At 34.4% G+C, this 27,686-nt stretch overlaps 1 protein-coding gene across 3 annotated transcripts; it reads right to left on the reverse strand.

The window, feature by feature from the left end:
- LOC127162340 (transmembrane channel-like protein 6) lies at positions 1-26,431 on the reverse strand. Of its 3 annotated transcripts, none has more exons than XR_007827319.1 (25): positions 26,345-26,431; positions 25,353-25,388; positions 23,770-23,884; positions 23,545-23,682; positions 21,868-21,987; positions 21,380-21,494; positions 21,163-21,247; positions 19,007-19,264; positions 18,727-18,884; positions 18,491-18,635; positions 13,096-13,263; positions 11,826-11,977; positions 10,686-10,779; positions 10,181-10,278; positions 10,014-10,109; positions 9,850-9,925; positions 7,509-7,642; positions 6,661-6,837; positions 6,509-6,587; positions 4,072-4,141; positions 3,181-3,880; positions 2,703-2,781; positions 1,741-1,836; positions 1,188-1,334; positions 1-268 (listed from the first exon to the last, which is right to left on the reverse strand). XR_007827319.1 is itself a non-coding variant. In XM_051105131.1 (21 exons), the coding sequence occupies exons 3-20, from the start codon at positions 23,867-23,869 to the stop codon at positions 4,073-4,075; spliced, it is 2,262 nt and encodes a 753-aa protein (XP_050961088.1). In that variant the 5' UTR covers positions 23,870-23,884; positions 25,353-25,388; positions 25,862-26,020; the 3' UTR covers positions 2,972-3,880; position 4,072. The 3 variants fall into 3 exon arrangements, 1 of the variants encoding a protein (XP_050961088.1); XR_007827318.1 differs by lacking the exon at positions 26,345-26,431 and adding an exon at positions 25,862-26,020; XM_051105131.1 differs by lacking the exons at positions 1-268; positions 1,188-1,334; positions 1,741-1,836; positions 2,703-2,781; positions 26,345-26,431 and adding an exon at positions 25,862-26,020 and having other exon boundaries at positions 2,972-3,880.
- Positions 26,432-27,686: the final 1,255 nt, after the last annotated feature.

The following is a 27,686-nucleotide window of genomic DNA, read 5'->3' on the forward strand; positions in this document are numbered from 1 at the left end:
CAATAAGAGTCAAGCTGGTCTTAGAATACATTTATTCAGCATTTCAGGTACATTTAAAAGTAATCATTTACAAACATTGAATCAAGCAGGGTTTTTAATGTTAGGTACAAAATGTAACAAAAAAATATATTTAGCGTAAATCACTCCAGCCAGCAACTGTCAGAGCTCCTGTATTCCACTTCTAGCTCACACACAGGTCTGTTTGAACGGAGGATTGGCATGGAGAAGTATTTAACTGGCTCTGGTCACATCTGGTCTGGTCAGGCAGCTGAAAGAGAGAGAGAGAGAGTTCTAAATGGGTTTATGTTATGCTACTCCATTCCAAATCATAATATAAGGCCTGTCATTCAGCTTTTCCATTCATCTCAACGGCAGTATGTGCTATGAAATCTACTCATGGTAGCTTATAGACAAACAGTTCCAATGCCAGGTTGTTTTGAGACAATCACCTGAACTTAAAATGCCATGTGACTACTGATTCATGACTACATGAGAACACCAACTAGCTGATGGCATCACAAGAATTAACGCAAACAGTTTCAAACCGAGCAACTGCCATTTAGCGATGAAAAGAATGTTATTGGATAGATATCTAGAGGAATCTTGTCGATTCAGAAAAGATCAGCTCTGTATTTTAGATGCTGGTCCTTGGTATAGGATGTTGGTGTCTCTACAAAGCCTTTTTAGAGTGCAATCACATTAGTGAAATTGCAGCAGTTTTGCATATAATAAAAGCTCCACTGTTTCTTCTTTCAAACAAGCAGGTTTTTGTTGCTCGATGCAGTGAATTCATGTGACCAACCTGAATAAGATCGAAACTTAAGTGGGGAAGTTTTAAACCATTAAACCACTGATTTTGCACGCAAAATTGCACAGAGCAACAGTAAATGTGACCACACCTTCAGTCTATCTTAACGAGAAAGCTTCCTTTAGTCAGTCAGGGGTGCGTTTCCCAAAAGCATTGTTTGCTAACTAAGCCCTGCTGAAAAATCCAGCATAAACCAGCGTGGATTCCAAGCTGGTCCAGGCTGGTTAGTGCTGGTATAGTGCTGGTTTATGCTGGTTAGTGCTGGTTCACCTTCATAAACAGCACCAAACCAGCATGGGCCAATCCCAGACAGCATGGAAATATAAGATAGTCTTTAGAGATTTTAGATCTTCTTGCAACAAACAGATAATTTACTTACTTTTGGTGTAACAACTTGGGTGATCCTTAATTGAAAACCTCCAAAACAGTGTGGCCCAGCTTCTTGTGCTGCTTTAGCCTCCTCTAAAGATGAATATCTCACAAAGCCCACACCCTTTGGCCATTCTGATGACTTGTCGGTTTGGACCTGTTTATCGTTCACAAATTACAAGAGGAGCAAAACTTTACAGTAAAGATCATCAAAAATATGAGGTTGTCTATAAGTACACTGCAGACAAAATGTTAAAATGTTAAAAACAGCCAATTTGGGTCAAAAATGGACAAACCCAGCACTAGGTTGTCTGGGTTAAATGTTTCACCCAACATACAGAGATGTTTTTTTTTCTCTCTATCTCAGCTCTACTTCACTATTAACTCAACTAGTTTTTAACTGTCTACTAAAGAAAAGGTTACAAGCAAGACAGTTCATCTGGTATATTTTACTAAAGCAACACAAATCATTCCACCAACTAGAAGTTGATTTAGAGTCATATTTAATTTCCACATAACATACACCTGCCCCGCTAAAGGCTTTCAAATGTAAAAGTACTTACGATACATTCTGTAATTGTCCCAAATTTTTCAAAGTAGTTGTGAACGTCACTTCGTGCTAAACATGGATTCAAATCTGTAACAAAAATCCCATGGTCCTGTGAAAAAGGGTAGACAAGACATCAGTCAAATCACATACTTCCATCCATTAATTTTCCAGATCACTTATGTAGTGTGTATAGCAGTGCAGGGAGTCTGGAGCCTATTGCAGCGTCTCAGGCAAAACCTTAAACTTGCGCCCAAAACAGGCTGAAAGCCAGTGGGAAAAGATTTTTTTATGGAATAGCACTCAGATAATATTTCCTGACAAGTACCAGTGATTTTGCTGTCCCAAATTACCACACCTGTCTAAAACTTCTGTCAACTGCAAAACAAATGTGATTACGGTCGGTTTATTTGTTTAGCCTATCTTTCTGCCTGTCAATCATTTTGCATGTTCAAGCTGTATCAGGCTGCAATGTGTTTTGTATTATTTTGTTATGATATTTTATGGATTATGTATACCCAGTTTTCTTCTGTTGATTTAATTGTATAATTAACAGCCATTCAAATTAAGAATTTATTAAAAACAATTAATTATATTAAAGTATTTGGTATAAAATTACCCTTAAAATTAGAGCTGCACGATAAATGGCATGGGATTGTCATGCGCATTTTGTCAGTAAAGCCGGTTCTGTGATTAGTAGTAAATCTCCATCAGGTACGTTCAGCTGGAGCGGCTATTACTACACAGAACTGTAGGTCACTGACAAGCTACGCAATACCGCATTCATAATCGCAGATGAATTGCATTCATGAATGCTATTTTGCGTAGCTCGTCAGTGATTGACGGCTCTGTGCATTCATTGCCACTCCAGCTGAACGCACGTGATGGAGATTTACTACTAATCAAAGAACTGGCTTTACTGACAAGATGCGCATGAGGAAAGAGAATTTGTAAAACTGCAACAGTTTGTCAGCTTACCCATTCTCCAGATGTATAAAATCCTTTGTATTGTTCTGGGACATGGATGTATAAACGTGAGGATTCCATTTTTGAATCTCTACATAGGGAGAAAAAATGGTAGGATTTACTTAAACAGTTTTTACTATAATTGGTTTCGCAAATAATTAATTATTTCTTGTAAAGCATATCTCAGTAATCTTGTTTTATTTTCTTTGAAAACTTTGAAAAAAATAAAATAAAATAAAATAATAATAATAATAATAATATATATATATATATATATATATATATATATATAGTACATATATGGATTCATAGAATGTCTGAGGCAATTATTCTAAGCTTAAGCTAAAAACAAGCAATAAAACAAGCAATTATACAAAACAACATAATTAATCAGTTGATTTAATGACTAACAGATGTAGAAAATATAAATGTAATGGGTAAAAAATCTAAACGGCAAAAAGAAAATAAACACACGTTGCAATGCACATACCTTTCTCGGGTGACTGAATGACTGTTGTAGTTGATGTGGTGTGACATTGGGAGCCAAATGAGCCAAAGTAGGTCCTTACAGCACCTTTATAAAGGTGGATGCCAGACAGATAAAAGAAACTCCTCCCACAAAATGCAGTACATCACAGGATTCCGAGCTCTTGTCAGCAGCATGTGACCATAATTCTTCAGATTTCAGTCTGACAGGTTCAGATAAAATCTTAACCCAGTGCATAGACCTACATACCATTAAAATGTCCAGTGACCTTAGCAGTCTTTGTCCAAATTAAATACACCAAAAAAAAATTGATCATGGAATGCTGTATTTGACCAGTCAGACACAAGCATTTCAGAGTTGTGTGATAAATAAGAATAATAATTTAAAAATTCCAAAAATCTGTCATTTACAGATGTGTTCTATTTATTGATTTTAAACTTCCAAAAGACAGCGATGAACTGAATCACATCATTAAAATGTTGCAAGAAACTGACTGCATATTGATAGCCAGTTCTCTAAATATTTAAAATTATGATCACAATATTTAAAATTATGATCCCTCAACCATTCAAAACTATAGCAAAAATGAACCCTTTTATTTACATTTTAAAATATTTTTACATGACTAAATGACAGGGACACTACTTAAAAAAAAAAAAAAAAGCTGTTGTCCGAATTCTCTGTTCTGTAGAATTCAGCCTTCCTGGATATAAAAAAAGAGATTGTGACAGATTGTGAGGTCATGGAAACACAGCCCTGTTCACAAAAGGAAATCAAGCTGTGGCATTTGTTTTGATCTGTCAAACATTCATTTATCTTAACATCAAGCATCCTGGTTGCACAAAGGAAAGTAAAGTGTGAATTTCTAGTAAAAAGGAAAGAGAGTAAGCTCACCCTACTGCTGAGCACTCGTCTCATTGAGGGCCTGGAGTTTAGCTATAAGGAACTTCTTATCCTCACCTTCCTAAGAAGCCAAATAAGATGAACAAGAAATTGTAACCAGATATTGCGATTTGTGGTGCTTACAAAGGCATTACTATTGTGTGTTAATGATCCCACACCATGTGTGTTAGACACATTAATAACACTTTAAAGCACACTGCTTGTTGAGGAGGTGTGCATGTCATAAATTAACTGGCTTAAAAACATATTGAAAAGTGTATTTTGAAATTCAAAAACTGTTTGAAAAAGCAAATGTTTTCTGTTAGGAGATAAAACAAAAATGCTGTTTAGCTGAGTATACAAACTTTACACCAATGGAGATTAACCATGTAGGTGGGTGGTTTGGTGTGTGTGTGTGTGTCTGCTTCAGATTTTCTGTAGAAATTAGAAATCTAGTTGGGATGCCATTCTTGCCGAATCAACCTCATTATGTTTAATAATTGGGCCAAACAATATTTTCCTTTCAGAAGTGTATAAAAAAATGACTGATTTACAGTGTATCCCCTTAATTAAGCCTAATTGTGCAATTGTTTTGTAAATATATTTTTAAAAACTGTACTTGTAGATAATAAAAATATACTATTAGTTTCATGACTGTTTCTTAAAGGAGAAGTCCACTTCCAGAACAAAATTTTACAGATAATGTACTCACCCCCTTGTCATCCAAGATGTTCATGTCTTTCTTTCTTCAGTCGTAAAGAAATTATGTTTTTTTGAAGGAAACATTTCAGGATTTTTCTCCATATAATAGATTTCTATGGTGCCCCGAGTTTGAACTTACAAAACACATTTTAAATACAGCTTTAAAGGTCTCTAAACAATCCCAGACAAGAAAGAAACCATTCTTCCTCAGCTGGGATCATTTAGAGCCCTTTGAAGTTGCATTTAAACTGCATTTTGGAATATCAAACTCGAGGGCACCATAGAAGTCCATTATATGGAGAGAAATCCTGAAGTGTTTTCCTTAAAAAACATGATTTCTTTACAAATGAAAAAAGAAAGAAAGACATGAACATCTTGGATGACAATGGGGTGAGCACATTATTTGCCTTTTTTTTTTTTTTTTTTTTTTTTTTTTTTTTTTTTTTTTTTTCTGGAAGTGAACTTCTCCCTTAAGATACTTTGTAATAATGTCAAATTCAAAGTATTTAAAGGTATGATATTCAAGTACTTTATATGTATGTTAGTTTGACTAAAGTACTTGAATATCATTTTAACTAGTGTGTTTTTTTGTTTGTTTGTTTGCTGTATATTTTAAATATTAACTTTAAATATATTTTAAATACTAAATTGCAACTTACAAATGTGTTATTACAAGTACATTCAGCAGTACACTTAAACCATATTTCAAAGACAACAGAATTATGAAATTACATATGAAGAACTAAAGTCGTGCTTAAGTACGTTAAAAAAAACACTCTTAAGTTTAACTAATTACATTTAGTATAAATTACTTTTTGTTTTTTGCTTTTTTTAAATTGCAATAAACATGCGTCTACGCTGTCATTCAAAAGTTTGGGATCAGTAGGATTTTTAATGTTTTTCTTTTAAAGAAGTTTCTTATGCTCATCAAGGCTGCATATATTTGGTCAAAAATCCAGAAAAAACAGTATTATTCTGAAATATTATTTCAACGTAAAATAACTATTTTCTATGTGAATATATTTTAAAATGTAATTCATTCCTGTGATGCAAAGCTGAATTTTCAGCATCATTATACCCATTTTCAGTGTCACATGATCCTTCAGAAGTCATTCTAATATGCTGATTTATTATCAATGTTGAAAACAGCTGTGCTGCTTAATATTTTGTTGGAACCTGTGATACTTTTTTTCAGGATTCTTTAAAAAATAACAAGTTAAAAAGAACAGGACTTGTTAAAATAAAAAATATTTTGTAACAATATAAACTACCATTTAAAAGTTTTATTCTTTTTTGAAAGAAATTAATACTTTTATTCACCAAGGATGTGTTAAACTGATAAAAAAAGTAATAGCAATATTGTTCTATTTTGAATACATGACTGATGATAATAAAAGTAATAAATCAGCAAATTAGAATAATATCTGAAGGATCATGTGACACTGAAGACTTGAATAATGGCTGATGACAATTCAGCTTTGCATCACAGAAATAAATTATATTTTATTTAATTATATTTTATTATATTCAGATACTTTGATCAAGCAAATGCAGCCTTGATGAGCATGAGAGAATTCATTAAAAAAAAAAAAACATTTTTAAAAATTTTACTGATCCCAAACTTTTAAATGGCTGTTTAAGTACCCAAAACATAAAGTTCACACTTAGGTATATTCGTTTAAAGTAATAAATACTTTTTTTTAAAATATGCTAGTGTACTTTTCCACATGGCTCATAATATACTTACATTATCTATTTGTTCTTGTAACCTGGCAACGACCATCTTTTGGCCATCCAAAACTTGCATCTGGACGTATATTATGGAGCTGGAAAGAGACAAAGATGACTGTTAAAATATTTATTCTGCATCCAGCAGACCTATGAGTGAGGAATACTCACAGGAACAGGCCTGCAGTGATGAAGAGGAACATAGGGTTGTCCACCAGGTGATCATAAGCCCAGCTGAGCCAGAACATATTGGGGTTCGACTTCCCCAGGCCCATGATCCACTCCTTGCCTAAGAGAAGCATGTTGGTGACGTTACTGAATGGCCCACAATCTGATGAGGGCTTGACCCTAAAAGAGCAAAACATATTTGCACTTTAATGCCTTGATGTAACCGACATAATTTTCTTTGTCAACACAAACATGCAGTATAAATTGTCTATGGAGGACCACATGGAGGACAAAATCTGCTGAAACATTCTTTAAATATCTTTTGTGTTGTGAATTATTTTTGACACAGGTATCCCTTTAAAAGTGTCAAATGGACTTTTTACCAGTATGATAGACTTCACTGTAAAAAAAAATGTTGAGTCAACTTAAATTAATTTGTTACCTGGCTGCCTTAAAATTTTAAGTTCAGTCAACCCCCAAAAAATGTATTCAATTTGAAATGTTAAGCTATACTATATTTGAGTTGATTCAACTTAACATTTTAAGGTACCTGGATTACTCACCCAGCTTTTAAGTTTATCAAACACAAACATCTAAGTTGTTATTTAGTGCAAATTATCATTTTAAGTTGACTAAACTTACTTGAGTTTATTGAACTTAAAATTTTAAGGCAGCAGGGTAACAAATTATTTTAAGCTGACTCAACAAATTGTGTTTTTTGTTTTTTACAGTGTACCTTGTAGAGAGGAAGCTCTGGGGTGTGTATTAATACATTATTTATTTCTTGCCAGATTTTGTCTTCTGTCAGCATTATTCTGGAGAAAGTGAATATATACTTTGAAGAGACAAACCTCAACATTGCGTAAATGACACATGCAAGGGCCCCAGTGAAGGAGGGGAAAAACAGGATTTTGATGAAGAATGTGCTCATCTGAGTGGCCCTCCAGTGTTTCCTGGGTGGTTGGAAGTTCATCATCAAACTCGTCTATAAAGGGGGTGACAAACATACGCATGTAATTGACCCTGGATATCCTAATAATATAAATAAAACATCTCTAATGAATTATTGCACAGTTAAAGACAATTTCTTTCCACTGTTTACTGCAGCAAAATGAACATTTATCCCAGATATGAAACTTCTGACATCATGTCATTACAAGTCCGTATTGTTTTCTTTCTGACCCAGTATTATTTTGTCTTTCATGAAACACAAAAGGAAATGTTAGGTAGAAAGTCAGAGCTGCTCTTTTCCATACTTTCAAACTGGATGATAACAGGTTAAAGAAAGGTATACTATCAGAAATAACCACCCAGATCACCCTTACACAACTTTGTACCTTATCCACCACAAAAAGGTGCATATTAATATAGTAATATGTACCCTTAATATATGAACCATTTAAGAGTAAGTACAGTACAAAATAGTCAATGCTGTACCTCTAAAGTTAAAGATTTTGTACATTTTTCTCAAATTTTAAAAAAGCACAATTAAGAAAGCCCACATAGCTTGCTCTATTCCACAACTTTAAAGCCATACAATAGCTTTGTGTGAGGAACAGATTAAAATTAAGGTTATTTACTTATAATGTCCCCATCCACTGGTGTTCTCAATGCTCAGTCATACTTATGGCTAATTCAAAAATAGTAGTAATATATTTTTAAATGTATTGTACCAGGTTTGATGTCACTGATGCCATTGATTCTTGAATGTCAAGTGACAGATTACAACATAGCATGTTTAAAAAATGTGATGAGAATGAGCAAGTCATAAGTCGCTTCTCACAAAGCTGTTGTACTGTATCTTTTCACAAAAACTGAAATAGAGTTTGTCAGTCACATAACCCACTTTTATTATGTTTTTTGTTTGTTTGTTTGTTTTGTTTTGTTTTGTTTGTTTTTGGTGCTTGGCAGTATTCCAGAATTCTCATTCACTATTCTAAGCACATACATTCAGCAAATAACTTCTTGATGGTACATATGATGGTAAGTAAATGATGGCAGAATTTCACTACACTTTTATATTTAAAAGGTTAGTTCACCCAAAAATTCTGTCATTAATTACCCTCATGTCGTTCCAAACCCTTAAGACCTTCTTTTGTCTTTGGCACACAATTTAAGATATTTTTAATGAAATCCAAGAGGTCTCTGACCAGTGTTGGGCAAGTTACTCTGAAAAAGTAATTAAATTACAGATTACCCTGGTGAAAAAACCAGCATAGGCTGGTAGGTGTGTTTTGATGCTGGGATGCTGGTTAGGTATGTTTTGGTGCTGGTTTAAGGTTTCTAAGAGTTTTTCACAGTTGAAAAGGTCTTCTTCCCCTCTAATTGACAACGCACAATAATGTTCTTGCCTTTGACAGAAATAAACTCAAATTAATGATTGTATTTCCAGCTACAGAACACATACTCTCTCCATGTTGACTTTGTTTTCATTGGTAGTATTCGCCTCACAGGCGCTTACCAGTCAAAGCAGGTCTCAGGTAGAGGACGTCGCGTGTGCTAGCCAGCACCCTTTTTACAATCTAGATGATAAAACACATTCTGTCGGCAATGATGTAATAAAACAAAAATAATGACTTAATGCCACATTTTCATCTCTACTGCATCACTTGTGGATGCACGTTCATGAGAGTACCCCGACGCATGCGCGTGGCGCGGTTGACCCAGATAAATAGATTTCAATAGCTTTCATACAGCGTGCGTCTGTGCGGTGCATGTGTTTAACATCATAACACTAAATCTGGGTCAGCGCTGTTGCCGCCACGCATGCATCGGGGTACACTCATGAACGCGCGTCCACAAGTGACACATTACAGATGAAAATGTGGAATAAAGTCATTATTTTTGTTTTCTTTGTGCACAAAAGTTTTCTCGTAGCTTTGTAAAGTTACAGTTGAACCACTGATGTCACATGGACTACTTTGTTTATTATCTTGGTACTTTTCTAGGCCTTAAACGTGGTAGTACCCTTGCTGTCTACAGGAGGGTCAGAGACCTCTCAGATTATCTTAAATCGTGTTCCGAAGTTAACTGAAGGTCCTACGGGTTTGGAACGACACGAGGGTGAGTAATTAATGACAGAATTTTAATTTTTGGGTGAACTATCCCTTTAAAGCATTGAATGTAATCTTCTATTCTCCATGCACTAACCCTAACCCAATAAAGCCTAAATAGGACTATGAAGATCTTGACCTTTTTCAGGTAGAACAGTACAAGCAGTTTCCCAATTTGAACTACAGGCAACAGGGGTGAAAACAGCACACCAAACCTACAAAGACAGAACATGGAAAAGACTGTTAGTGAGAGGCTACCAAAATACAATGTTATGTTTGTTCATGAGGAGGAGATGACAGTACCACACAAGCGTTTGACCATAGATGAGCTCCAGAACATCTCGTGCGATGTCAAACTCTAGTTTCTTTCTTCTTAATGTGATGTTTCTAATACACAGCCTGAAAGGGCAGCAAGAGTCAACAAATCCTGCTAAACATCACTGCTATCTTAAAGAAATGCGAGTACTTACCCCCACAGAAACTCTGCTAAGATGATGTACGTCATCGCAAATAGTAGATCGATTAAAACCAAACGATAAAGCTCTTGACCAACCAACGTCTCCCAGCACTGCAAGCAAGCACAAATGAAAACAAGCCAGCTTCATTTCATGTTCAACTAATAATCTCATATATGTATACATTATTATATTTGTAGTATTACATATTACAACATGGTTGTAAATGACAATTTGCCAAAAAGGCTATTATTTATCTGCAGACCCTTGACAGAATGTTAAAAAGTCAACCTAAGAGCAATAATAGAGCATATTTTACAAATACACCCATAAAGTGGGTATTAAAAAAAGTGCATGATTCCACATGGTAATTGTACTTTTAATTACAAGTTGTAATATTCTCATAAAACCAGTCAATAAACTGAGAGGATTGGCTGCTTAATCAATATTATTGTAACAAAATAATAACAACATACTGTTTCTAGGTTTTAAAAAGATCAGGTTTCATGTTTTTGGTCACCTGCCATGTCGTTTGTCCATCCTTCCCAACAGAAACTTTCTTGAGCCAGTAGTAACACAATGCACCAAAAATGCAACCCTTCAACAACAGGTTCCTGTGAAAGAAGAAACAGACAGTTCTTTGATGAGCACTGAATATTTGATTCTATCGATAACAAACAGTCTTATGTTTCAACAGACTTAACAGGAAATTCAAGGCTATTACTGAACTATTGTATAACTACGATCTCAACAGTTAAGTTGTTTATTATTACTGATGTATATTTAAATGAAAAAAAGAGCAAAATGAAGAAAATTATCTTTTTTTGTAGAAATCTAGTTTCAAATGAATGTGAAAAAAAATCTTGTTACATGTACTTGCTGTATTCATGCTCTTAAATGATCAAGTTTTTTTAGGTAACAAACTTTCTTCCAATATCACAAATATCATGGAATTTGTGGGGTTATTTGAAATAAGTAGCACTCTCTATTCTAATTCTATTTTATCTATTTGTTTTTCTTTTTTATTAAAAAAAACACTTGAGCCTTAAAGTCTTGCCTTCTATTTGTTTTCTAATTGTGTGTTTTCTCAAAGAAATAAAACAAGGCCTCTAACACTAGCTTTCTCTATTCTTTTCTAGTTTATCTATTTGTTTTCTTTAGCAAAAAAAAAAAAATAAATTGTCACTTGCACTTGATTTTGATTGCTTCCATTGTCCTCATTTGTAAGTCACTTTGAATAAAAGCGTCTGCTGAATGATCAAGTGAAAATGTAAACGTAAATGTGAGAATCTTGATATGTTATAAAAAGGTCAAATTATCAAATTATCAAAGTGTCTGCTTGCTGACCTTGACACACAGTGTGCAATATAAACATACAGTAAATAATACAACCTAATAGTTTGGTTGGATGACTTTCTTGCTATTGAAACAGATGAACACTACCTCTGAAAGATTTGAAGTAATTCTCAAGATAAGAGTCATGCTAAATTGAAACTTTACACTAGAGTGAGCAGCAAATATTTAAAGCATCAAATGGCAATCAAATGAAGCATGTTAAACTTGCTTCCTGCTGCACTGAAAGGAAATACAGCTTAGCTCACAGCAGAATTAGACAGGAAGTAAACAAATGGTAAGCAAAGTAAGTAATGGTTACCCTGACCTTGCAATGGACACGTAAATCCGAGTGCTCGGAGAGTTGTAATGCTCTACACTGGATATCATGTCGAAGAAACCAGGCAGTAGATGACTGACACAAGACACAACCAAAGGCAGTGTCAGCAAACCGACAGGTTTCTGAAAGGAGTTCGCCAACTAAGACGTAAACACACAATAAATCAAATAAAGCATTCCATTTTAATTCTAAAGGAAGGACAACGAAAACAAGATTTTAGAGAAATGCATTAAGAATTCTAGAGGGGAAAAAAAAAACATGAGCAGTCTAAGCATTTCAATTTGTTTCTATAAAACCCATTGAAATGTAAAGCTGATGAATGGGGACAAATGTGCAATTTTGTATTTACTATTAAAACAATTTTATGTGGTAACCTTTTGTATTACACACTAAACAGAAAACTTCAATTTAGCAATTTAATGCATATTCTCACTGGGGCCGGTTTTCTAAATGTACACCTTTGTACTTTATTTACCCTTAAAGTGCGTATATTAGTACCTTTTGAAAGGGTAGAATATCAGAGTTACTTTTTCAGATAAGTTGTAGACTAAATGTGAACATCAATTTATCTCACTTGCACAAAACAGATTCAGTATTCCTCAAAATGAGAAAACAACTGTGAAAATGCAAACTCAGAATATGACACAAATGTGCAATAATTTAAAATGTTAAATGACACAAATATATTTTATGTATTTAATGCCATTTTATTAACCAGTGTCTTTGTTGCTGACCTTCAATGATCCAATTCAAAAATACTAATAACCAAAAACGACTTTAGATAAACATAAAATTATTATTATTTTTTTTTTTGGTGTTTGATTTTTTTTAAATTATTATTATATTTTTTTTTTTATTGCTAATGAGTGTTAAAAAGTAACTAAGTAATGTAATTAGTTACTTTTTTAGGGAGTAAAGCAATATTGTAATGGATTAAGCGTAATTTTCCCAAAAATGCTTGAATGGCATTGTGAATGAGCACAGATTTTTTTGGTCAAACTTGGAGGCAATAAACTAAAACAAGCTGAAAACAGAATCATAGTTTTATATCAGTAAGGCAACAGCCTAAAAGACAGTATTTGCAGTTGTTGAAGGACCTATAAGGCTGTTTGCACTATAATGAGGCAGCAAAAGTAACTGGTGTGTGAACTGAACAGGATGTGACTGCTGTTTTCCATCATGAATTGTGCGATTTCTTAAATATTACACATCCTGTTGGCTTCCTGTTGTGTATTCAACACTATGACCTGTAGCTTACCTTGGAACTGCCTGGTTCAAGGTAAGAGTGTAAACAGCAAACGGCCAGCACGCAGGCAGCCATGCAAGCCAGGCAAATGGACCATACAAGAAAGTGTAGACTCAACCAGCCCAAAGTTGAACTCAAGTTCCTCTTCTCTTTCTCGCAGCTGAGCTCTGACAGCATCTCCTAAAACACAAAAAATGTAATTCTGAAATTTAAGCTTCATTGTAAAAGTCAACATAACATTACCTGTAATGTTACGTATTGTTAGAGTGTGTAATGTCTGCTTCACTGGTGTGACCAAACAAAATTGTGCCTGTCTGCCCTTGGTTGGACAAACAGGAGGTCCTTCTTCAGACTTTCACAGCAGTGGTTTTAATGATGACGCTAAACCAGTTGTGAAAAAAAAAGTGTTCAAAGTGCTAGTGTTTGCACTTTTTTAGAAAGTCTACCAAGAAATGGCTTATGCAATAGGCTTTGAGGAAGTATTTTAAAATTAAACAAATGATGGTTACACTGTTCTGTTATTGATGAGTAACAACACAGGAACAAATGAGTAACACAATATGTGACCCTGGACCGCAAAACCAGTCTTATGTTGCACGGGTATATTTGTAGCAATAGCCAAAAATACATTGGATGGGTTAAATTTTATCCATTTCTTTTTATGCCAAAAATTATTAGGACATTAAGTAAAGATCATGTTCCATGACAATATTTTGTAAATTTTCTTACCAAAATTTTAATTTTTGATTAGTAATATGCCTTGCTATGAACTTCATTTGGACAACTTTAAATGTGATTTTCTCAATATTTTGATTTTTTTTTGCACCTTCAGGTTCCAGATATTCAAATAGTTGTATCTCTGACAAATATTATCATTTCCTAACAAACATACATCAACGGAAAGCTTACTTATTCAGCTTTCTTATGATGTATAAATCTCAATTTCGAAAAATTTACACTTATGACTGGCTTAGTGGTCCAGGGTCACATATTAACATTCTACTATTAACAAGAAACTGATTAACAAACTGAAAAGTTTGTTCATACCGCCCCCAATGCAATTTCAACCGAGGGGATCCGAGAGGCTTGCTTAGAGCCACCAAAACTGTAAACACGCCCCTGGAAACTTTATACGGTTTCATAATGAATGCATAATTTTTTTTAAATTAATAGCATCGTAACTTACTAGTAATGACTCAGGTATTACAAACTCCTTTAGAAGTGTTACGTACCAGGACGTATGAATTTGTGTTTTATTGTCATGGTTTATGTCATTCATGATGTGCTGCTAGTGGACCCAATGGCTTTCCTGTCCTAATCTAGGACCTTCCAGCTGCTCCCCGACAATATCAAGTGGAACCAGTATTTAAGAAGATGAAGAAAGTAAGCCAGTGAGAGGTTCTTTCTCCCAAGACGTTGCCAGTCCCAGAGTTGCTCTAAGCTTAATATTGGTGTTGTGGCTGTAGTGTGCAGTTTTATGTGTTAAGCTTTAATTTAAACCAAACTTAAATGTGATTTGGCTGTAGTGCACAGCTTTGAGTCGTCTGCCTTTTTTCTTTTTATAGTGTTGAAGCAGTAGGGAATTGGTTGCCATTTTCTTTTGTTCTCATTTTCTCCTGTTTTTGCTAGTTGGGAAGTAAGATAAGAATTCTGTCTGTTGTTTTATTTTCTTTACAGGTTAGCTAGATTTCCTTCTGGCAGGTAGCAAACTTTTGTTTGTTATGTTGGCTTTGCCCGCTCCTGAAGAAATGCTTCTTTTATGTTGAAATTGTTTGCTTGGAGATCTTTTTGCAATGTATATATGTCATCATTTGTTTATAGTAAATAAATGTACTTGCATCTTACTGTATTGAGTGCTGGAACTGAGAACGGTTCCAACTTTCTTCTCTGCCGCTTCAGACCTTTCCTTTTTGAAACGTTACTTCCCTTTTGCCTCTAGTAATCTCAATGGGAATGTAACAAGTAGGAATAGCCAAATGTTTGGGACAATAATCTGACAACTGACCGAATACAATATTTCTCAGAACGTCCAAGACCTGACAAATGCACATTCAACATGTTCAATCGAAAAAAAAAAAAGCATGACCAACACCAGCAGAGGAAAGACACTGATCAGACAAAACTCAACGAACGTGTGTTTTTTTTTTTTTTTTGGCACTAATTAGTTGTTCTACAATGTGGCAACACTTGCCTGGGCTGTTGTTTCAAAGAGAAAACAAAACTAAAGAGACAGGAGCAACAACAACTACAAAAACAAACAAAAAAAATGTGGAGACTGTAACAACAGACAGCCTCACTGAAAAGTGCTTGTGTGAGGTCATTATGAGAGAAGCAACTTTAGCTCAGAAGAATACAAAGACATTTTTATCAGTCATAACTTCTGAAGAAAGAAAGATAGTGCAGACACTGGATAAAGATGAAGCTGGCTAGAACTACAGCTTGTTGACTGGCATGTGTTCGTACACGCTATCAAATGAAGCACACTTTAAAATTCTGCAAGTTCAACTGTACACATATACTAACGTACGAGGAAATGCATCTTAAAGACACAGTTACAACAGTCAAAGAATGTTCAAAAGTGAAGGGTCAAGAGCCTAACTAAAGCAAACACTGATCTCCATAATGGTAACATCAAATGAAACAATAAAACATCAACATCTAAAACCTCTGTTTCTCCTCACTAAAAACTTCAGTCAAACTGTCAAACTGGTTAGTACTAAGTGAAGCTGGTAATGCTGTTTGTGGAGTTGTTGAATCATCCTTTGCTAAGATCTTGAGAGATTTTTTGTCTTCTTTTATTACAGTTGATTTCATCTAGGCTGTGGCTGGAAGTCAGTTGTAGTTCTTGTGTTCCTCTTTCCATTATTATGCACTGTTTTCTATGGTATATTACTGTTTTAATGGAAAACAGTGGGTTACTGTCAAAATTTGGCCATTTGTACATAATTTTTAAGAGTGTAATAACTTCTTTAGTAGGATGTAGTACAATGTGTAAGAAATAAAATGAATACGATAAGAGGAATGCTTCTAAAATTTTCTATTGTAAACACTGTAACAAAAGGAATGATAAAATGTAGTATCTAGGGCTGGCAAACGATTAATTGCGATTAATACAAAATACAAATTTGAGTTTGCCTAATATATGTGTGTGTGTACTGTGTGTATATATAAATACAAGCACATTCACGTATATGTTTAAGAAATGTTTACCAGTTTATGTATTTATTATAATTTTTATAGAATTTCTATTATATATACACTGCCCTCCAAAAGTTTGGAAACACCCCTGGCAAAGTGTGGTTTTGGATGATATCAGCATACACCCTTATCATTTTTTGGTGCAAATACATTAAAGTAACTTGACATTATCATTGAAGATCAGCAATAATCATTTTAATTTTAATTACATAATAATGGCAATATATACATGTCAAAGTCAGACATGCCCCTTTGCCAGCTGTGATGCCTGGTTACTGGTTTAAACTTGGCCCAGGTTTTTATAAGATGTTTGGGTCAGCACACCTTAATAGCTTCAACAACTGATTGCCAATTAAGTTTAGAATACAATGAATTTAGGCCCAAATTATGCAGAGCTGAAATAGCTGCTAATGCTGGATATTTTGATGAATCGAAAATTGACGCTTTTTTCTATGTATAAACTGTTTATGTAATAAAATATGTTTTCAGAGTCTGTGTTGTCCCTTATCAATGCAAAATTATCACAAATTCAAAAGGATTCATACCAATTCTGTCCAAAACCCCACTTTTCTAGGGTGTTTCAAAATTTTTGGAGGGCAGTGTAAATAAAAAATATTTTGTACATAAATAACATATTACTATTATATATATCCATTAATTTGTATTTATATATACACATAATGATTACACACATTAGACACACATATATTAGGCAAACTCAAACTTTTATTTTGTATGCGATTAATCGTTTGCCAGCACTAGTAGTAACTATTAACAATGTACCAAACCATAAGGCTGCTATTACCTACTACTTATGTGATGATAAGTAAATGTTAAGGTACACTGTAAAAAACAATTTGTTGAGTCATCTTAAAATAATTTGTAACCTGGCTGGTTTATTCAACTTGAAATGTTAAATTATACCAAGTGACAACTTAGATATTTGAGTTGAATCAACTTAAAATTTTAAGGCAGCTGGGTTACTTACCCATCTGTTAAGTTTAGCAAACACAAATATCTAAGTTGTTACTTAGTACAACTTAACATTTCAAGTTAACTAAACTTATTTTAGTTGACTGAACTTAAAATTTTAAGGCAGCAGGGTAACAAATTATTTTAAGCTGACTCAACAAATTGTGTTTTTTTATTTTTTACAGTGTAGTGGCTAAAGTGTTAATTTGTTCTGCATTGGTTAATTTGTTCTGCATTAAATTTATATATAGTTTCTTAGCAATGTTAATTTCTCTAACTAAAACCAGCATAAGTTTGCTGCTGGATTTTACAACACTCAGGTTGGTTTCTGGGTGGTTAAAGTGGTTGACCAGCCTGTGGGAGCCTGGCTTGAGAACAGCATAGCTGGAAGTTGTACAGTACAGTGCTTAAGTCAGTCAACTAACAGTGAGCACGAATGGCTCTTGCACAAATACCTAGTGACCTTTGTTTTTGATTGTTCAAATCACTTGAACAAATGAAGTATAATTTCTGTCCTTTGTACTATTTGAGTTTCTCCTCCCTTTCATCTTCTTTTTTGGGGATTTCCAGCCTGCAGATATGGCTTTAACGTCATGATAGTTTCATATGCTATTTAAACCTTAACCATTTCTATTACAAACCTTCTAAATTTTTTTTGTTCATATCACCATGTTGACATCAATCAAAACATTTTATATGACTTCATTGTGCACACATATATTAAACATCCTAAGCCTTGACCACAAAACCAGTCTTAAGTAGCACAGGTTATATTTGTAGCAATAGCCAAGAATACAATGTATGGGTCAAAATGATCAATTTTTCTTTTATGCCAACAATCATTAGGATATTAGGTAAAGATCATGTTCCATGAAGATATTTTATAAATGTCCCCACTGTAAATCTATCAAAACTGAATTATTGATTAGTAATATGCATTGCTAAGAACTTCATTTGCACAACTTTAAAGGTGATTTTCTCAGTATTTTGATTTTTTTGCACCATCAGATTCCAGATTTTCAAATATCCTGTCCTATCCTAACAATGCATACATTAACAGAAATCTCATTTATTCAGCTTTCAGCTGATGTATAAGTCTTAATTTCAAAAAATTGAACCTTATGACTGGTTTTGTGGTCCACGGTCACATGTTCCAAAATGCTTGTGTTTCAGTGCAGTTATTTGGTCCTCCGGAGCATGAATTAATTTTAACATGTACAGTCATATTGACACAAACCTTCAGCTGAGTGCAGATGTTCACCGACTGCAGTTTAACGGAGTGTTTCTTGCTGACTTTAAAATCCCAAGAGCAGAAAACCTTTAAAGCTAGGTTACCGCTAGTCTTGAATACACGGAAACTTTTTCCGTCTGATTTAGACATACTGAAAGGAAAAACAAAATCTGGTTTAATCACAGGGTAAGCTAATGATGTGAAATGTATTTAACACAATGTATAAGAAAAAATAGACAAACCTGTAAACAAGCATCACACATGTGATAAACATGCCTACTCCGATAGTAAAAATATACGCCAGTGGTATGTTGTAATTTTCTGGAAAAGTTTTCATTTCAGCTTTGCAGCTTTCATTGGTATAGTGGCCATAAAACATCACAGAGTCTGTGAGAATGCCCTGTTGAGGAACAAAAAACCCAGTCTGAGTGATATAAATGTGGGCCATTTTGCATTTCCAGGGTCTGGAAATTCAAATATAAAGCACTGACTTTTGGAAATATATGTGTAAATCCTCCTTACCATGCCAGTAAGCATCCAGAAGTCATCTGAGTCTTCCTTTTTGTTTTTTGAGGATTTGAGTGGAGGATTTGAGATTTGTGGTAGAACCAGGAAAAGGCCGGTGATGAGGAAGAGGAGAATGTTGTAATGTAACAGTCTTCTGAGGAAGATGAAATAGGACAGAACCCCGGTGCCGAAGTGAGCGCTGATGTTTTTAAGCACTCCCTGCCAGAGCTGTATGGATTTCTGCTGGGAGACTTCACCGTAACCACACAAAACCTATGCATCAAAACACACGTACATACGGGTTAAAGAATCGAGAACTGTTATTGTCATTAAGCTATGGAAATCTACATATACAATTTTTAAAAATACCATATAAAACTGATATAAAAAAAATTACATTTTGGGGGACTTTTGCTACAGTGTGGTGGGAAGCAAAACATTTTTTTTGTTTGGCAACAGCGGCTATTTGCACTAAGTGCACCTTGGTATTGTAGTACATTATAAAACAGTATGCAATAATACCGTATTGAGTGTAAATTATCATTTTAATTAAAATTATTAAATGGATGCCACTCTATAGGGACAATATAAGCCCTCCCTACACCTATTATAACCCTACCTAATACTTTATTTTTTTTATTTATAACTATTTTATTTTACTGAAAATGAAAGTCTTTCGGATGCGATATGAAATTTGAAAAAGGGGAAAAAGTTCAGATTCGAACTCGGGTCAATCGTGTCAAAAAGCCTACAACACTTACTTTACCATCTACACCAGTGGAGCTGTCTTTTGTAGTGACTACTCCAATCACAAGTTGGTGGGCAGAGTGAATGTAAATAGCCTCTGCCAACAAGACAGGCTATTTGCACTTAGTGTAAATAGACACTTTTTTACTTTATTTTATTAGAATTTATAACTGTATTATAAAATTTATAAAATGTATAAATTTGTTTCATTTTCATGTTTATTAAATATCTATTATTGAAAAAATGGAGCAAAACAGGCTAAGGTTTAAAACTGTATTCACATATGTCCCAGATTTTGGTAACAGTGTTGCAACCTTGTGTAACATAATTATCAAACAGAACATATAATAAATAATACTTTGATCCGAGGAGCACTGTTTGATAGTTGAGCAACTACTTTTACTGATACTTTGTTGAAAAACAAGCCCTGTTTGAACACTTTCCCCCAGTTTCAAAGACAAGGCTTAAAGGAGAAGTTTACTTCCAGAACAAAAATTTACAGATAATTTACTCACCCCCTTGTCGTCCAAGATGTTCATGTCTTTCTTTCTTCAGTTGTAAAGACATTATGTTTCTTGAGGAAAATATTTCAGGATTTTTCTCCATATAGTGGACTTCTATGGTGCCCACGAATTTAAACTCCCAAATGAAGTTTAAATGCAGCTTCAAAGGGCTCTAAACGATCCCAGACTTTGGGATCTTCTTGGGATTTTCTTCTCCAACTTCAAAATCATCATACATCGCTGTTTTTGTTTTTGTTTTGTTTTTTTGCAAGGATATCCTTTGCATGTTGACTTTGTAAACACTGGGTTGGTACTTCTGCAGCGATGTAGGATGATTTTGAAGTTGGAGCAGAAAATGAGATGGTAGTTTTTCGACCTCCCCTACAAAGCTGATGCAGAGATAGACAAGACGAGCATTTGAGATTAAAAAGTACATCAAATGTATATTTTTTTTAGAAAATAACTGATCATTTCACTAGATAAGACCCTTTTTCTTCAGCTGGGAACCCTTTGAAGCTGCATTTAAACTGCATTTTGGAAGTTCAAACTTGCAGACACCATAGAAGTCCACTATTTTATCCTTAAAAAAATATCATTTATTTATGATTGATGAAAGAAAGACATGGACAACTTGGATGACAAGGGGGTGAGCAAATTATCTGTACATTTTTATTTTGGAAGTGAACTTCTCCTTTAAGCCACGTCCCAGACTAAAATGCATGTCTGAGCTATTTCAACTGAAAGAAACTTCCATTGATTTATCTGAAAATATGTCAGTGCCATTGTTTTGTCTCAAGACGTATACCAATAGGATTTTGTTTATCAGCCATACTATAAGTTATACTATGGCCTAATCCTGGTTTAATCTAAACCCTGTCTGTGAAACCAGGCCTTAATGTTACTGTGCAAGAGGACATTCACCTTTAAGAACCCATTTTTAAACTGATGGCAGCACATGGCTCTGTTAACAGAGAGAGGCTGTACAGTCTCGCAGAAGACCAGAGCTCTGAAAAGACACATTTAGAAACGACACAAATAAATTAACCATTTTGATACAAAGAACAAATGAATCTCAGGTAATATAACTTAAAAAAAAAAAAAAAAAAAAAAAAACATACTAATGCTGACTAAAAGTCACCTGATCTGGCGCTTCTCAGAGACACTAAGAGGCATTTCACGCAACACATGCACACATTCAGCAGCAGACAAATCTTGTAGTTTGTTTAGCATCTCCTCCTTTTGGGTCACTGGCACTAGAGCGCAGAAACAAAGTGTTAGATGTCTACTTCTGATATTACTAAAGATTTCTGCACCTAAACACCATTTCCTCCATCTCTCTCATTTAACAGCCTGTTTCTTGTTGCTGTGCCTGTAAGACGTCTATGTAAATAAGTGTGAAATTAAATTGGAGAAGTATAGAGCCAGACGTGTTTGCAGATTAGTTTCAGTTAACTTTCTTTTTAACTAAAGAGGAAGTTCTGGAAGTTAAAGTGTGTTTCACAGTACATCAAATGCTTTTATCTTTAAAGATCAAGAAAAACATTAGCTTCTTCATTATATGAGATCTGTTTTGTTTCAGATAGTTAGCATTGTGAAAGTTTTACTGCTGCAAACTATCATCCTCACAGTCGTCCTGCCCTCTGAAGACATCCTGCTCTGTAGTGCAGCGAGTGGTGGACACAGTGCTAAGAGGTCGTCTTCTTTGTGTCTGAGTGGAACGGGACAGTGCAGTCGACTGATTAAATCCTGCGGAAAGACAAAGCAAAAAAAGAATTGCAAATGCAAATGGTTCCTCAAGGAAAACAACCACTAAACTTAAAAAAAACAACATTAAAACATTGATTAAAAGAAATCACCAATGTCAGTTCAGAGGAAATTTTCAAAACTTATTTATAATGAATGCGAACTTGTACTTGTAAAACTGCATTCATATTTGCATTGAATGTGCACTTGTAGTGTATTTCAAATCCTAAAATTATATATTTAATAATAAAAAAAAGCAGATAATATAATATTCCATAAATATATTAAAAGACAAAATTCAGTAGAAATGACATTAAAGTACAGGTGCATCTCAATAAATTAGAATGTTGTGGAAAAGTTCATTTATTTCAGTTATTCAACTCAAATTGAGAAACTTGTGTATTAAATTAATTTAATGCACACAGACTGAAGTAGTTTAAGTCTTTGGTTCTTTTAATTGTGATGATTTTGGCTCACATTTAACAAAAAACCCCATCAATTCACTATCTCAACAAATTAGAATACTTCATAAGACCAATAAAAAAAAACATTTTTATTGAATTGTTGGCCTTCTGGAAAGTATGTTCATTTACTGTATATGTACTCAATTCTTGGTAGGGGCTCCTTTTGCTTTAATTACTGCCTCAGTTCAGCGTGGCATGGAGGTGATCAGTCTGTGGCACTGCTGAGGTGGTATGAAAGCCCAGGTTTCTTTGACAGTGGCCTTCAGCTCATCTGCATTTTTTGGTCTCTTGTTTCTCATTTTCCTCTTGACAATAGATTCTCTATGGGGTTCAGGTCTGGTGAGTTTGCTGGCCAGTCAAGCACACCAACACCATGGTCATTTAACCAACTTTTGGTGCTTGTGTCAGTGTGGGCAGGTGCCAAATCCTACTGGAAAATGAAATCAGCATCTTTAAACATCTGGTCAGCAGAAGGAAGCATGAAGTGCTCTAAAATTTCTTGGTAAAAGGGTGCAGTGACTTTGGTTTTCAAAAAACACAGTGGACCAACACCAGCAGATGACATTGCACCCCAAATCATCACAGACTGTGGAAAGTTGTGCATCTTTTCCTTCCACTTAACTTTCCGTTAACATGCTTGGATACAGCACTCTGTGAACAGCCAGCTTCTTTGGCAATGATTGTCTTCCATCATGATTGTGTAGCCTAGTGAACCAAACTGAGAGACCATTTTGAAGGCTCAGGAAACCTTTGCAGATGTTTTGAGTTGATTAGTCGATTAGCTGATTGGCATGTCACCATATTCTAATTTGTTGAGATAGTGTTTTCGTGGGTTTTTGTTAAATGTGAGCCAAAATCATCACAATTAAAAGAACCAAAGACTTAAACTTCTTCAGTCTGTGTGCACTGAGTTTATTTAATACACAAGTTTCACAATTTGAGTTGAACTGCTGAAATAAATTAACTTTTTCACAACATTATAATTTATTGAGATGCACCTGTATATTGTAGTTGACCATGAGTGATTGCCAGTACATTTGGCTGTATGCTTTATCCATAAATCCATATTAAAAATAGCATCAAAAGATTCTCTTACTGATAGAGCGGCTAGGCATGGAGGACAGGACCCTCTGGGTTGAAGATGACCAGCTATTCCTTTGTAGGGCATTTGTGTGTCCAGGCTCATGGTAACGCTGTGCTTCAAAGTCTTCTTGATTTGAATGTGTCAGATCAACTACAAACAGAATAAAGTTAGAAGTTAAAAGAAGTTATTTCTTCCCAGTGGGATTTACCTCAGGCTGTCTGTATGCTGTTTACCCACATTTCACTCCTCTGCATGGTCTCCTAATAGCTTCCAGCTCAATCAGGTCTTCGTTTTCATCGTCACTGGAAACCCTCTCCATGAACCGGGACGCAGCCATCCAGACTGTCTAGAACTGTGTGCATCAGAGCAGAAAACGCTGTGATGGGAAATTAACTTTTTGTATTAAGGGGCAATATGTGCCTGGGATTTCTTTTCCAGATATATATATACATATATATATATATATATATATATATATATAAACCACATAAATTAACTTAAATTAAGTGTTTGCTCATCTGCAATAAATCTACAGGATTTTTTCTATCAGATTTCAAATAGATGTCTATTAGATGTCTTTAAGATGCTTCTGATTTAGATGTAAAACTGACATCTTACAGACGTCTGTCAGATGTTTGTACACAGCAGATGCTTTCCAGATCAAGTGATCTTTAACAGACATCTTGCAGACATATTTGTGCTATCTGGGGTGTTATTAATTTATTTCAAAATCAGCAAAAGATACCATCGCTGATAGCACAGGTACATCTCAACGACGTCTATTTGACGTTTACATTTACATCTGCGAGACATATTTTTCAGAGTGGTTGCTCATCTACAGTACGTCTATAGGACATTTCCTATCAGATGTAAAATAGATGTCTATTAGATGTCTTTAAGATGTTTATGATTTAGAATGTATGTACAACTGACATCTTACAGACGTTTTTCAGATGTTTGTACAAAGCAGATGTTTTCCAAATCAAGTGATCTATGCGTGCTATCTGGGATAACATATTCTGATCACGGAGACGTCTATTTGATAATGTATGTAAAACTGACATCTTACATCTGTCAGATGTTTGTACACAGCAGATGCTTTCCAGATCAAGTGATCTTTAACAGACATCTTGCAGATGTACGTGTGCTATCTGGGTAATAAACGTTCCCTTAGAATACATATTAATTAATTGTCCCCCAGATAGCACACACGGACGGAAAGCATCTGCTGTGTACAAACATCAGACAGATGTCGGTAAGATGTCGGTTTACATACATTATAAATCATAAACACCTCAAAGACATCTAATAGATGTCTATTTGACATCTGATAGGAAACATCCTATAAATGTATAGCAGATAAGCAAACACACTAAAAAATATGTCTTCCAGATGTAAATGCAGACATCAAATAGATGTCTCCTTGATGTATGTGTGCTATCAGGGCCATTTGTTATGTTAAACTGCTCTTAATTGCCCAGGTAGCACACGTACGTCTGCAAAATGTCTGTTAAAGATCGCTTGATCTGGAAAACAGCTGCTGTGTACAAACATCTAGCAGACATCAGTTTTACATACATTCTAAATCATAAACATCCTAAAGACATCTAATAGACGTCTACTTGACATCTGATAGGAAACGTCTCATAGACGTGTTGCAGATGAGCAAACAATCTAAAAAAAAATACGTCTTGCAGATGTAAATGCAGACGTCAAATAGACATCTCCATGATGTATGTGTGCTATCAGGGTATATGAATAAAAAAAAAAAAAAACATATTACAGATAATACAATATTAATGAAATAAAAGGCCACTTACGTGAACTTCTGTGTTTCTAAACATGTAGAATGTGCTCTGTAAAGCAATGTCAGAATAAATGATTTACTTACAATACTTAAAATACACTTTAAATCATTATGAATCTCCTGTCATGCTTTAAAGTAGCCTTATTTTGATGTGTTCACTAACATAGTAACACATGTAAAGCACTTGATTAATAATTTAATTGTAGTGTTTTACTTGATGTTATTTTAAAGTTAAATGTGCTAAATTGCAACTGACATCAATTCTTAGTACATTCAAATAACTGCCTTTAATATAAAATCAAACTATAATAAAGTTTTATTTAATTGGAGTTAACATTGTCTGCAAACATTGCATTCATGTTTAAGTATACTTCTTTTTCACGACGGTATTCAGCTTTGTCTATCACAGTAGATTTTCAAAGCTACTTTTAGTTTTTCTATCATCCCACCCTATTCATTCAACACTCATCTTAGACAGAAAAAAGCAGATGTCTGACAGCTACCAGCAATTGCGATACTCACCTAAACAGCTGCTGCTATGCAAAGTTTCCAAGGCAAATACATGGTACAAAATATTAATGTGAAAAAGTGACTGCTGCCTTAAAAATTCGCATTCTGTGAGCAAGCAGAAACTTTTTCACAGCTGACAGACTGCATACAAAGTGACAAACCACTGTCACCAAGCAGAGAGGAAGAAAGAAGAACGGGCTGACGTCTTGCATTTTTTTTTCTACTATCACAAGCAACACTCTTAGTACTAATTTCACAACAGATCTAAAAAAAAATCTAAAAATAATTTTAAACATTTCAGCATATTTTCAGTTACACTAGTACAAAACACAAAATCACAAAGTATACTTTACACTACACAATAGTATTTTTTTTCATCCACATAAATTTCACAGTAACTGGTCTGCAATTTCCAGAAATGCTAATATTTCTCACTTGTGAACAGGTATTTTAATATTACAGTGTAGTATGTGATATTATAAACAGAGGGCTTACCATGGTAGAGACAGCAGAACTCGGCCTTCATCTGAAAATTCATCTATAACAGATACAGTCTTGTGGTACAGTGCGAACATACTAGTATTGGCAGCAAACTCACAAAACCTCATGGCCGTGTTATATCTTCATCACACCTTTTGACAACACACTAGACAGATACAATTATAAACAGTAGATTTTATGCTAGTTGAGTGAGCATCTAAAGGCCAGTACTAAGTGAAAAAATATAATACTTAGGCAAAATAAGAAAAAGGTACACATCTCCAATCTGTTTTCAGCCCCGGCTCTTAATGCATTTTTTTTTTTTTTTTTTTCCTTCTGGAGCATCAGTGAGCGTTTGAACCATTTGTAATAGTTGTATATTGAGTCCCTTAGTTGTCCTCAGTGTGAAAAGACGGATCTCAAAATCATACAGTCATTGTTGGAAAGGGTTCAAATACACAAAAATGCTGAAAAACCAAAGAATCTGTGGAACCTGAAGATTTTATCCGAAGAGCAGCAGGCAGTTTAACTGTACAGGACAAACAAGGGACTCATGAACAACTACCACTAAACAAAACAAAACAAAACAAAAACAAAAACAAAAACAAAAACAAAAACAAAAACAAACAAACAAACAAAAAAAAAAACACAGCTGTGGTAACTTTTGTACTCTGTGGTAACTGTATTGTATTTTGTGTTCCTCTAGATTAGAGAAATGCATTCAGGTTTGAAAGACATGACCCAAATGATGAATATTCATTTTTAGATTAATAGCGCCATCTAGAGGACTACTCATTGTGTATACTATAAACACCCGTTTAGTTCAGAGTTTTAAAAGAATCATTAAAAGGACAACAAACAAAATAATAGAAGTAGAAAAAAAGTATTTCGGTTAAAGTTTTGTAAAAACTATGAATCATTCACTACAGACTGAGACCACGTGGTCAACTCTCAAACAAAAGCTACTTCTGCAGTTATATCACAAAAGCTGTGTAAACTCAAGGGCAAACCCTTGTGTGCAAAGTGATGAAACATCAGGACTACACCCGAACAAACAGCACGACACTGGAAAAGTCTTTACACTCATAAATATTTAAGTATGACATATGCTAAATAGCTGCTGCCTGCTGAAGCCTACAGGATTGCTGGAGCACTAGTTCAACAAAATTACAGTGTGTATTACCTAATAATGTGAATGTTTTGAACATTAAGATTTTTAATGTTTTATAAAGAAGTCTCTTCTGCTCATCAAGCCATATATATATATATATATATATATATATATATATATATATATATATATATATATATGTATGTATGTATATATGTGTGTGTGTGACCCTGGACCAATCAATTT

The sequence above is a fragment of the Labeo rohita genome, unplaced genomic scaffold, assembly GCF_022985175.1.
Source record: "Labeo rohita strain BAU-BD-2019 unplaced genomic scaffold, IGBB_LRoh.1.0 scaffold_90, whole genome shotgun sequence".
Taxonomy (NCBI): Eukaryota; Metazoa; Chordata; class Actinopteri; order Cypriniformes; family Cyprinidae; genus Labeo; species Labeo rohita.

Bases quoted from the DNA above. Each gene is read 5' to 3' on its own strand.
- LOC127162340 (XM_051105131.1), bottom strand. From the start codon at position 23,869: ATGGCTGCGTCCCGGTTCATGGAGAGGGTTTCCAGTGACGATGAAAAC. The intron at 10,780-11,825 runs GTCAGGGTAACC...CTTCTTTCACAG, and splicing joins ATTTACGTGTCCATTGCAAG to GAACCTGTTGTTGAAGGGTT. The intron at 6,838-7,508 runs GTTTGTCTCTTC...TTGCTCTTTTAG, and splicing joins GTCATTTACGCAATGTTGAG to GGTCAAGCCCTCATCAGATT.